The sequence below is a fragment of the Copidosoma floridanum genome, unplaced genomic scaffold (assembly GCF_036245765.1).
Source record: "Copidosoma floridanum isolate Cflo_tuat_1 unplaced genomic scaffold, Cflo_Japanese_pri ptg000014l, whole genome shotgun sequence".
Classification (NCBI taxonomy): domain Eukaryota; kingdom Metazoa; phylum Arthropoda; class Insecta; order Hymenoptera; family Encyrtidae; genus Copidosoma; species Copidosoma floridanum.
Genome location: NW_028321891.1, coordinates 6,715,705 through 6,728,495, shown reverse-complemented (window position 1 = coordinate 6,728,495; position 12,791 = coordinate 6,715,705). Strand labels below are relative to the sequence as shown.

The 12,791-nt window shown below is 44.2% G+C and overlaps 1 protein-coding gene across 1 annotated transcript; it reads right to left on the bottom strand.

The window, feature by feature from the left end:
- Positions 1-3,483: 3,483 nt before the first annotated feature.
- On the bottom strand, positions 3,484-7,969 carry LOC106638235 (uncharacterized). Its single transcript, XM_014351315.2, has 3 exons — positions 7,872-7,969; positions 4,410-4,796; positions 3,484-3,717 (listed from the first exon to the last, which is right to left on the bottom strand). The coding sequence occupies exons 1-3, from the start codon at positions 7,891-7,893 to the stop codon at positions 3,617-3,619; spliced, it is 510 nt and encodes a 169-aa protein (XP_014206801.2). The 5' UTR covers positions 7,894-7,969; the 3' UTR covers positions 3,484-3,616.
- Between the last annotated feature and the right edge of the window lie 4,822 nt (positions 7,970-12,791).

The following is a 12,791-nucleotide window of genomic DNA, read 5'->3' as shown; positions in this document are numbered from 1 at the left end:
AAAACTAGTCACTTTTTGGTGAAAAATCATGTTTGAAAAACATTGAAAAAGCATCCTCGCCCAAGTCCGACAAAGTTGTAAAAATAATATTGTCGTAGAGCACGCGTGCACGTATGAATATGAGAACGAGATTCCTTCAACAGCATAGTTTCGGCGAGTTTTTTTTTTAAACTTTTTTTTTTCTTTTTTTTTTTTTTTATCACCGAACTGTAAAAGTTGGGAGAAAAGAAGCGTCGCCAAACGTATTCCATTTTTATGCACTCCTTTTACAATGCTCGTACGAGTGGACGGTCGGACGAATGCGGATAAGTTCTGAAGGATAGTTTCGAGTTTTTTCGTCACTTCCTCGAACGACGCTTGCAAACTAACGCGCGAATCTCAGAGTTTTGGTACATCGTTTTCCGCTTCGAGAACGCGCGGTACAGTTTTCAGGTTTGCGCGCCTCGGTTGCACTGAATTTACCGGAGAAGAAGACGAACAGAGACAAATAATTCTAACCGCAATAATTTGCTTCCCGCGTCACCGTTGCCTTATCGTTTGCAATTTATTTTTCATCATGTTTGCGTGCACGCACCGAACCGAATACACAAATTACGCCGTCGTCATATACACCTGTGACTAATTAATTTCAATTTCATCGCTGATTAACTGATTGTTAATTATGTTACAAATGCGCAAGTTTCCATTAGTTGCATTTTGGGAACAATCGCCCGGACAGTGTGATCAACCGGGATACACAACGCAGATGAATAAATTATAGTTGAACGATGAGTCACCGTCGAGCAATTTATCCACGATCGTTGGGTGTTGTTGTTTTATCGTTCATTATCATGCAACGTAGTCCGAAAAGACCAGAAAAGCCAAAAATACATTTTTTACGAAACGACTGCGATGTTGACATAAAACGATTTACGCTATCAGGGAAGGATGTGGTGTACGTATGTATTGGCAGTATTGTTCGTATCATGAAATAATAGCGCCTATCATTAAAGTTATCGTTGTTGTTAATATTCTACGCAGCATCGCGATTTTCATCAGCGATATCGACACCCCGACCACACGGATGCTCGTCAACTTGAAAAGCCACAGTCCAATGATACAACAGTAATCATGATGATGAAAAAAAAAAAAAAAAAAAAAAACAAATAGCCGAACAGAGTGTGTGCACGTCCAAGCAGAAATCGCTGTCCCACCCGCGTCACATTTGCGGCTTCACACGCGTGGTTGGAGCGAAACATCTGTACCTATACTTCTCTTGCTCCTTTCACATTATACATATCCACGCGCGGGAGACGAATGGACTTTATCCCCCCGTTAGACTCGGACCCCCCTACAGCGGAGTTTGTCTCTTCAGGGCGGAAGTAAAACGAGACGAGACGCTATACATGTATGTACAAGTACAAGCGTGCATTTATAAAAGAGGATGCGACCCTTTTGGAGCTGATGGGCTCGAGTTGCGAATCAGAGGGTATATACACGTGCGACCCTTCCCGTTATCTCTCGCGGCTCCACGCTCTAGCTCTTATCTGACCTACGTATGCCATTCTCTCCCTCCTCTTCTGCATCGTTGTAATTTGTTCGGTACCATTAAATTAAATTAAATTACTCGGTTATCTTATGAAATGAATGAAGAAAAAAAAAAAGAAAAAAGAAAAATTATACCTAGCAGACTATTGTGCCAGTGGCCTCGTACATAACGATACCCCGTAATTTTTTTTTATCGAGTATACATACATGTGACATTATAAATAAAAACTGCTCCGCATTATATTGTCATTCGTACTGTAGTGTCCTTGGCATAAATAAATTGTTATCGCATTACCGATCTCGCCTCGAACAAGCTGGCCAGAGCCCTGTATTTGGCTACGCAACTGCAAATTTCTGAAATGTCGCAGACACACGCGAGTACTCTCGTCGTTATTCAATCGCTGAGAAGAAAAACAACGACGGTTTCGGCGAAGAGGAGGGGGGTTTTTCTCAAATCGGCAACTTTCAAGTGCTGGTTGTACCGCGAGACACGAGAGTCCGAAAAAATCTCGTTTGATTGCATTCGAAGTTCTTAATCTCGGTGGTTACAACCGTATCGTCGTGGGTCGACTTTCACCACCTTCCAGCGCAATGGCGGCACAAGTTCAGCCCCAAACAAGGCTCGTCGGCCCGTATGCAGTGCACGTGGTCCAACGAGAAAACAACGGGGCGAGAGTCATTCCCGGGGCGCGGAGAAGGTGTGAAACGCGAAAGAGAAGACGGAGGGAGGGGGGGGGTGTACAAGCGGGGACGCAGCCATCAAAAGTTTTAGCTGTACGTCGAGAGGGGGTGGGTGTGGAAGGGCCTCTGTTTCGCGTCTCGCTGACTCGAGGTGACAACCATAAGCAACGAGCCTCGGGTGTACAGCGTGCACTCGATCCCGCCCGAACGACGAGTCTACTAATTAAGTTTCAAAATTACTTCATCCGGACACTGCGCGACACCGAGGGCGAGCGATTTTCCCGTTCCTTTCCCTCCTCTCTCTGCGCGCGTTCCGTTTCGGTGATCTCTTCTCTACTGCTCTTGCTGGGAAAGAGAAGGGGGGGGGATGATGGCTCTTGTGTCGTGCAATTGGGATCGGATGCTCTCTCTCTCTCTTTTTTTTTGTTCCGCTCTGTTTTTGATATTTTTCCGAAAGTTCGTTCCCTCGCGGGGGGGGGGGACGCTCGAGTCATATTTAATTGGCCTGTTGGGTAATTATTGGGGCCGAAAGCGAGGCCCCCGTTGGGATTTAATTAATGAGACGGGGGCAGCGGCGGAGGGGGGAGTGGTTTTTCGTCGAGACTGGGAGGGATGGTCAAACAAATGAGTAGACGAGGCTTGTTGAGATACGTAGGATTGAAGAGAAAAATAAAACGAAACAAAATGGTTTATAAATAACAAAGTTTTTGTTCAACAATGGGCTGCGTACGAGTACAGTGCGATAACGATACGTTATTACATATACATACCTATATATATCTTACGAGCTACGTTATTATATAGGCTTGACTTACCGGCTAATTGCATGTATATAATGATAATCGTGTCAGTCTGACGAAATTGTGTGTGTTTTATTTTGCTGTTCCCTGATACGAGTCAAAAAGTTGAGTATAACCATTTTTACCGTATACGGTTGATTGTTTATCAGTATTTGTATAAATATATACGTATGCGTATATGGACGGATGGAAGTAGATAATTTATCTATGGCATCGTGGTTAAGTATACATTTATCAAAAATCGAGTAAAACTTAGGAAACTATAGAGCACACCTACCGATCTATCGATTAGTGGACACATACACGTAACGTATCATGTTATGATCCATCACTCTTTTTTTTTGTTTTGTTTTTTGTATAAATCTAACGCAATCTTACGACCGATGCAAGACAAATCCAGACATTTTGCTTTTCTTTTCGAGCCTCCGAGTGAGCACGTGTACGTGTATGCATTAAACAAAAAAAAAAAAAAAAAAAAAAAAAAAAAAAAAAAAAAAAACGCTCGCTTATAATTTATAGTGTTGGAGGAGAAAAATAAAAGTGTCCGTTCGAAGGCACTCTCTTGATAAATCACAGCAGAGAGACAAATAGGAGGAGAGGGACGGCGCTTATCCTCTCCAGAAGCTCTTCTCGGTGACGAGTCTGACCATCAGCGACAGAGCCATGAGGAAAATGATGACCGTCGCGGCGATCAGGATTGCGCTGTACTCTGTGGACAAATACACATGGTTCGTGTCACAAATATGCACCAAACTTTACATCCCCGAAAATTGCTCAGCTCTAAATTTAGATTCGATTAACGAACGGTTCAATCATTTAAAAAAAACCCCCGACGCGTGAACATCGAATAAAGTCTTGGCGAGAGATAGTCTCTATCTTTTTCTCGCGTTTCGATAAAAAAAAAAAAACCCGAAATAGCCATCTTCGCAGAAAGATCTTTATTTACTTTTTTTTTTATCCCGTTCGCGCTTTTATACACCAGCGTGATTATCATATTTCCTTAGAAAATTTTTTACAACTCTATCGTTCGCGGTCGACGAGATTTTTTTATCGCTCCTTTGCTTGGCTTTTTTCTTGTTCCCCCCCTCCAAAACTCGCGTTCACGATCCGTCGTACGAAAAAACCATTGGTCCATCCGAGAGAGACACCATTAGGAAAGTCTAAAAGTGACGTACACACATATGTATATATATGTACACCTGTTGTAAATGTTGTTTGTATAGAATGAGCTGGTAAACAATTGTAATTTATGCATCCGAATGTCAAGTCTCGCGTTCGTATTGACAAACAAAAGAGAGAAAAAAAAAAAAAAAAAGGACAGCCCATAAATATTCATCGAGGCGATTCATCTCGTAGGGAGCAAAAAGTTTTCGATGACTCATATCGTCACCTCGAACTTACTCCGGCTGGAGCCAGACGACGACTTGACGACGGGCCCGAGCTCCGGCACGATCCTCGACTGCTGGCGTGGCGCCTGGGCCGTGGCCGCCGTATACGAGGGTGGCTCGATTTTGAAGATCCCGTAGCTGGTGAGGGGTATGGCGACCAGAGGCCTGGCGATCGTCCGGTTGTCCGTCTCGCACCTTTGAAACACGTACGACCACGGCAATCGCTGCTGCTGCTGCTGGTGGTGGTGGTGGTGCTCGGGGCTCGGGTCGACGAGGGAGGCGTAAGGCGGCGGGTCGTCCTCGCACGACCAGGCACAGCTGCAGTGGTACGTGTGCTGCTCCGCCATTGGCGTTTGCAGCCCCGAGGACGACGCTGAGGTCATCGGACCTGGTTGGCCTGCTTCAGGAAAAATACATTCACGCGTTACGCATACAGGGACACTCGATGCTGGTGGAATTGGGAAGAGGGGGGGGGAGATAGTTCGCGTGTACCATGACAATTGGGTTATTTTTAGAAGCGTGACTCCGACCCTCGCTCTGCTTACACGGGAGGAAATATTTGTCTTTTTCAAGCGACTCGGACGTTTTGTAACGCTCATTGATAAAATTTATTTTTCGTGTGTAGCTACTCTTTGAGGAACTATATTGAATTCCGGGTTCCGGGGTGTTGTGGCGTGTTTCCCTTGGGAGCTTGAAAAACTCGAGAGTTGACGCACAATGGGTACATACCCCATCCTCTGGACGCGAGAACAAACATTTTTAGTGCAAACACGGGGAGTTTCACTTGAAAATATCTCAAACCCATTATTTGTGGACTACCCATGCTCCTTTTCTCGAGTTTATCGTAAATATATCTGCATCGTACTTGTGCAAAAGGCACGTTACGTTTAATTCAAGCTTATGACACAATTTGAGTGCACACCTGCACGTCACACTCTTTTTTTTTTTTTTTTTTCCCAAGCATCGAAATAGTTCAAGGGGAACCACACCATCGGCAATATTTTTCTTTGCCCTCGCGTCACGGGTTTTCTGAATTTTTCTGTCCGGTGCAGCGATCAAAAAAAAAAAAAAAGAAGTGTACTCGCACTCACACATGCACGTGCACACACAATTGCGGAGCAAAACCGGTTCGTCGCATGCAAATCTTATACGAGCGAGTCTCCGCTGCGGCAAGTACACCAGTGCACTTTTAATCGTCATTTCTATGAATATACACTGTAAATTAATCTTATCGCGAAACGAACATCGCGCGAGCGTAATTCATTTCATATCACTCCGAACGATTGTGGTGAGAAAAAATAAATAAATAAATAAAAAAGACTTGCAATCACGCGTACCATTGAAAAATTGCTCAATAATTTGATTAATTTTCATTTCACAATTGATACGTATACTCGCATGGTCCTTTCAATTATCAGGTATGCGCTGTGGACGTTACCGTCGGAGGAAAAAAAAATGAATTTAGAGAAACAAGAAAAGGAAGGAAAAAATCTTTGACTTCCTAGATATCACTTGCAGGAAGTGAGCCCCAAAGAGCGCAACACTCCATTACCTTTCGTTGGCTCTTTCTTCACTTCTCTTGCGAAAATTACATAATCCAGCCGAGCATAAGCAGCTCCGTACTTACAAAAATACCGAGATCATAAGCTCATTTTATTCGTCGCGTAAACTTTAACGCGGCTACTTTGCGGGCCTCTCGCGCTGTACCTCCTACTCCTCCTCCTCCTCCTTTTTTTTTCCCTCCCATGAAAACGCATACAACTTTCACCAACGTAACAGCCGTCGTCATCGACTTTTTAGCTGTTCGCGCTCGTAAGAACCTCACGTGTGTACACACACAGCTGCACAATGTATATGTATTTATATATATATATATATATATGCCTTTTTCCAAACGTTTTCGAGGATACGCGTATATATACGTATACAACACTTTCGAGCGCGTATATAATATATTATGTGGATTAGTTATGCAACGTGCGTTGTCTTGTATATCAAAGACACGGGAGAGAGAGATGGCCTTATGAAATTTCATTGGCGTTTTGTAATTCGATTATGTAAATCCGACGCGAGCTCGGAGATAGCGCGAGGAAATTTTTTCAACGACTCGCACCTATATAGTTAAGTTCAGTTAGAATCTTTTTTTTTTTTTTTTTTTTTTTTTTATCTTAAATTAAAAAAAAAATAACAATAATAAACCGAGGAGTTGACGGTTGAAACGAGCCGCACGTCGTCGATTGAGACTAAACCGCGAAAATTCATTTCTGCTCGCAACTCGGAAGAGTATAAGGTATAGAAAACAATTTGCATGATTTGCGTTGCGGCGTCCGCTTTTTATTTTCACTTAGCAGCGCGTCGATGCTTGTTCGTAACTTTTGTTCCACATCATTCTGGCACTAAAATGCAGTTTTTCTTTTTTTTCTTTTTTTTTCTTCTTGTTTTCGTCCTGTGAACTGTGCTGCTGAGGATGAAATGCAAATTCGCCAACTTTTTGTCACGGACGAGCGCCGGGTTCCATTGTGGAATGCGCTTGATGTTTTTGAGAACTGCGTCGATTATTTCCTTGACCATAAGATCAGAGACAATTACGACGCGAGGGTTATTTTTAGGACTCTACGTTTTTACGCGCATCTCGTTTGCCGCAAATCCAAATCGTGTTAATCGGTAACTTTGTGAAATTCATCGCAGAAATTTTTATAAACATATATGAAGAATAATGACACCGATTTTTTACCGACTACACCACTTGACCGGTTGCATCCAATCGTTCGATTTATTAGAAAAAACTATAACATCCCAACACAGGTTTCACACGATTTTTACAGCGTCTATCTGTGTAAATTGTTTCAGAAAAAACTAGTCGATGATCCTTTGATTTTTTGGCGTTTTCCAAACGTTCATCAACACATCATATTTGAACACAAAACCAAGAGTAGTGCACATGTTCGGGAACAAAAGTGCACAACACAATAAAAAAAAAAAAAAAGAAAAGAAAAGAAAAAAAAAAAAAAAATACGAAACCATCACTGCAAACTCCCAACACTGCACATTTCGCCAAAACGAAATTCCAGCACATGCATCATCACCTTACCGATCACTGCACGTAATCGCGTAAGCTCTCGGAATAAAATATTCCAACGAAGGATGTAGAGGTAAGAAAAAAAAAAAAAAAAAAAAAATCCACGTCCTTCCCACTCGCTCGACAACCCGAAACTCGCAAGTTCAAGGTCCCGAAGCGGTCGGTCACCCCTTGCTGCGCGTAAAGTCCTCAAAGGAGCGTCACCCCTCCCGGCCGAGGGTGAAAAAGTAGGTCGAGGCATCGAATAACAAAAATTTAGTACACGGAAGGAAGGGGGCACAATCACTTGGGAGGGTGGATAAGGGAGGGCGGCGAAAACCGAGGGGGTGGCCGGGCTTATTAACCGCGTGCTCGTGCGTATAGTTTACAATGTGTACGTGTATAGGTGTCCTGTACCTCCTTTGGTGGCGTCCGACATGTGTCCATTCCACGCACGACTGGCCGACTACCACTGCCGTCGCTTGTGCCGCACAGCGTGTGCCTCTCCGATGAAGGGGGGGGGGAGGGAGAGGAGCAGCTTTGTATATACATATATACCGCCGGAGCGAGGCAGCAATGTTATGTACGGGTGCTCCCGTCCACGCGCTACTGGTATTATTGCTGACCGAGAGAGTTGGTGCACACGGGTTATTATTATACATATAGGCTCGATCTTGCACTGTATGTGCCCGTATTGTATACGTAGTTGCATTACGCTTTGGCACAAAAGTCGCGGGTCGGAGAGTTTATATCTCCCTGACACTTTTTCCTCGGCTTTACCGCGCAACTTTGTATTTTTACTGCCGATGCCTTGCAAAGGTTTAATACCTTACACATCAATCCTAGATTTTTCGCCGAATGTCCTTCCTTAATTTCGGCGCTACCAATACCCCACATCACAACTCAGACTAGAATTATATTACATGTCCAAGTATATAGGTATTGGAAAATAGTTTTACATGTATATATAATATATACGAGCGTCGGTTGTAAAATTTATTTGCAGTAAAATCTTGTACAGTCGAACAACTAAGAATTCCTATCTCGGGCTCTAGTGATGCTGCGCGCAACAAGTGGGTAATACGTAAGTTTTCAACTTATGCAATACCTCCATATACATGTACGTATACGCGCCTCGTGCGCGTTAATAGCGATACTTTTACCTTATAACGTACTTACGTAAAGTTTACCAACAATTTTATTACAGCCCCGCTAATAGTATATGACTCAATGGAATTTGTAAATTGCGGTATTGTAACTTCCGAAACACCTAAATACATGGGAGTTCAAGCGAGGATACACACATCGTCGAGATTTTTATCTTGCGCAATTTTGTACGTGCCATTTTTACAGCCTGCTTCAAAAATCTCTTTTTGGAACACTAAATCGTATGGTTATTTTATTTGTACCGTAAACTGGAACAATGAAACAAAAAAAAGGTTTGGTCCTGCACTCGAGTTGATTTCCGGCAACGGAGACTGTTTCAATATTATACATATAACTATGACGTAGCACCTCGATCTTCTTACATCGTACGCATACGCGGGTGAATTGCATTACGTAAGCCCAAACAGCCGATGAAATCGATCCGATTCGTCTTGTATTATCGAGTGATATTGCGCGCGTCTATCGGTGAATTATATTTTTGCGTAAACCGAACGATCCATACCATAGTGCTTGGATACTCGACCGCGGGGACATGTTTAGCAACGGCTCGTCGGATGGCACAATTTCCGTGGCGTGATTCCACGGGGAAAATTATCGGCTCGCGCTATTTGTCAATTTGCCGCTGCTGCAACAACGTACAATCTTTTCTCTTTTCCCCCTTCGAAGCGCCCGCACGTCTACTCATTGTTCATTGGCCGTTACCGACTTGATATCAAGAAGAAGAAGACCATATACTCGGGAGCCGCGTCTGCCTTGCTCAACAACTCTCGCTCCGCTTGCTGATGATAATTACAACGCCATTCGTAAACAAAAGTATCACACCGAGCCGATAAGAGAGCGATGAACGCCGAGTCTTGCTTTTCAGAACTTAATTGCAGCCGGAGCCGATACGAAGTGCGGAAAGAGATGATAAAAGATGCAGAGAAGGGCAGGGAGATTCACCGCGCAAAATCGAGAGAGGAAAGAGCTGGAAAAACGCACTTTGGAGTAAAGGCGCTGTACTCTTTTACGAAACACGCATTTATACCCGCGGAGTGTTAGTAAAGCGCGAAATGGGCGGTGATTTTTGGCTCTTCCGGCGGGTAAGAGGGAACGGGGCATATTTCCCGCGGTCTCCTCGGCCCAATCTCCCCCGCAAGAGCCGAAAGTCGGCTCCTCCGGGGAGAGAAGGGGCACCGAGTTTGAAAATAATTGAAAAACTTTGGCGGCCCGGCCCTTTGAAACCCCGGCGCGAAAACTTGGGGAAATTCATCAGAGCAATGCGCTTTGGCTACTCGTTTAGAAAACGCTCGACTTTTCTCCTTTACCTCCCCCACCTGCATACATACGTTGAGCGCCCGACTTAATAACGCGAGAATGAAGGGCCGGGAGCTTGCAAACGAAAGCTGGACCGGGCAGCCGGCAATTAAGAGCCATTGTGCCCAAAAAACAAAAGTCGAGGAGGAACCGAGGAGAGTGCCGTTGAATTGTGGGTAATATTGTAATGTTTGCGGCGAGCTAAACGTAATTACAATCGGACAAAGAGCCGTCTTTTCTTCGCGGGGCACATTCGCTCGACGAAACTTTGGCGATCGCTGTTTTTACAAGAAAACGTGTGGCACGCTCATACCTCGCTATACACCGGGAGACGCTTCGCCCCATCGCCGTCATGATTATCTCTTTCTCTTTTCCCCCCTTTTTTTTTTTTTTTCGCGTACAAGACACGTTCATACAGTCATCGACTGAGTTTCTTCGGTGCGGCGTCGAACGAGTGAGTAATAGCCTATACTCTGTCGATGCGATCAGCGACCGCTTAGTTTGTTTAGTTTTCGTGTGCGCAGTGGCCTCGAGCTCGTTTGGCTATGCGACGAAGCCAAGGACACCTCTATTTTTCCCTCCTTTGGTTGTTTCGACGCTTGGGTATTCACGTAGGTGCCACGGTAAGATTGTCACGAGTGGCGAATCAAAGAAGAGATTAATCTCAATAGAGGTAGCCTAATGCAAGCAAAGTGCACTGATGGTCGGTCGCACGATCGTCCACCTGTTCACGTTGTATACGTGCAGTTGCAAAAATGCCGAGTAGCGACACGCTCTCTGACTCACTGACCCACTTTCGAGGTCCACCAGATTTTCCTGCTCGCTCGCGCAGCTCTTTTTTTTTCATCATTCGCGCGAGTATATCCTCGAAAACGTACGGGGTATTCTTGCTTCATCCGACATTTGAAAACCAGCTGTACACGAGCATCCCTCGCCTTCGTCCTCGACACGTGAACGGGTTCACTTTTTTGTCTCCGGGAGGCCAATTTAAAAGTCCATTTATTTCCGCGAGAGAAGAAACGCCCGCGCGCCCCTGCAGTCGCCTGAACCCGTTTGCCGGGGACGCCGAGCGGCTTGCCTGGTGTTTGTACACGGGCATCCTTGTCCCCATCATTGGAATGTATAGGTGTAGGTGATGTATATATATAGACTTACAGTTCTCGCTGTGCTGCGATTTCGAGGCTCGAGTGGACTGTAATCTTGTCTGAACTTTTTTAGCAAAAAATTGACATTTCGTTCATACCATTGTACACAAGACTCTCCTCCACTCCATACGAGAATTTTAAACGACGGTTAGACCAATTATTCATTCACAGCTATACTTGGTACGAAATTTTTGTTTCGCGTTTGACGAGAACGATTAATTTTTCACGATTTCGCGAGAAAAACTGTTTGCCGACGTAACTGTATACATGTAGGCTTGACTGCGTGTCCATGGGGGAAAATTATTACCAACTTTATTGCGTTATGTTAATTTTGGTTATCAAACCTAGCACTAGATAGCTCAATTTAATGGAAATTAGGCTTTTGTATGTAGACGTGACTGAAAAAAAAAAAAAAAAAAAATAGCTTCACATCGTACTCCCACACAATTGTGTAATATTTTGCACATCCCTGTATTACGATAGAAGGAAGTAGTGGTAACATATTCAACAAGAGTATAGAGTACTGTAGTAAAATTTTGAATTGGTTTCTTTACTAGCTCACGGAAATTATTTGTTTTTATTTGCTGAAACTTGTTTGGTAAAAAAAAAAAGGGTGAAAGCTCGTGTATGTTTATTAATAATTTTTTAAAACGATCACAAGGATATACTAATAATATCTTTCTAAAAAAACTGAATTATGCATCTATAGTTCAGACTAAAATCCCTTCTCCGATTCAAGAACCAATCATTGATGTTTGTCGACAGTTTTCTTCTTAAATGAAAAACTTGAAGACGAATTACAATAACCCGAGAAGGACTGGCGACGCGATCAAGATAACTCGAATAAACGAACAAATAGCTCTTGGCGTTTTTTTGCAAATTTGCGAGGAGGCGACAAAATGTTCAGTCGTGGCGCTCGAAAGCTCGAAATCTTGAGTAAACGTATACAAATTATTCCAAAGACGAAGAAAATTGTCGTTGGGAAGAAAAATAATTATTTCCAAATTGGAGAGCTTGCAGTCGACAGTTGGCTTCAACTCGACCTCCGTGCAAAAGGTTTAAGCAAACACGACGATCCGCCGTAAAAGCGAGAGAGAGAGAGCCGCGATTGAAAGAGCGCCGAGGAGCCCTTACCAAAATTGAAAAATCCCAGAAAGCCGTGTCGTGCGTGACCCCCGTACCCGTGGCCTCGTTTCCCCGCGACTCCAATCCCCCATTATTTCGCAAGCACCGGGACATATCCTCCACACGCACTCCTCACCGACCAACGGCACACGTGTGTAGGGAGCCAGCCGGCCAGTTGGCGCCGACTTGCATCGATTGCAGTTGGCGCCGCTTCCCCCTCCCACGTCCACTTTTGGCACGGGCCACGAGCTTGCAGCACCCAGAAGCCACTACCTTCCCTCTCGGAGATCGAACCGTTGCCCTTTAAATCTCGCGCTCGCTCTCGGACTCTGCGTTAAGCTCCGGGCTTGTATTTTATCCTGGATGCAGTACAAATGTTGCACGTCCAAGGTAACGAAGGACTACGTACATGGGGTATGCTGATGTATCGCACACCGGACCGTATAACTCGGGACATGGGAAACAGCAGGACAATATTTTTGTCCACTGGTCCGTGTCGTTTTTTTTTTTTTTTTTTTTTTATTGAGCTCTGTTTCTTTGTCTATGGGTTGCCCCCGACTAACTACGTATGTCAAACCACACATGTACGAGAACCAAAGAAACA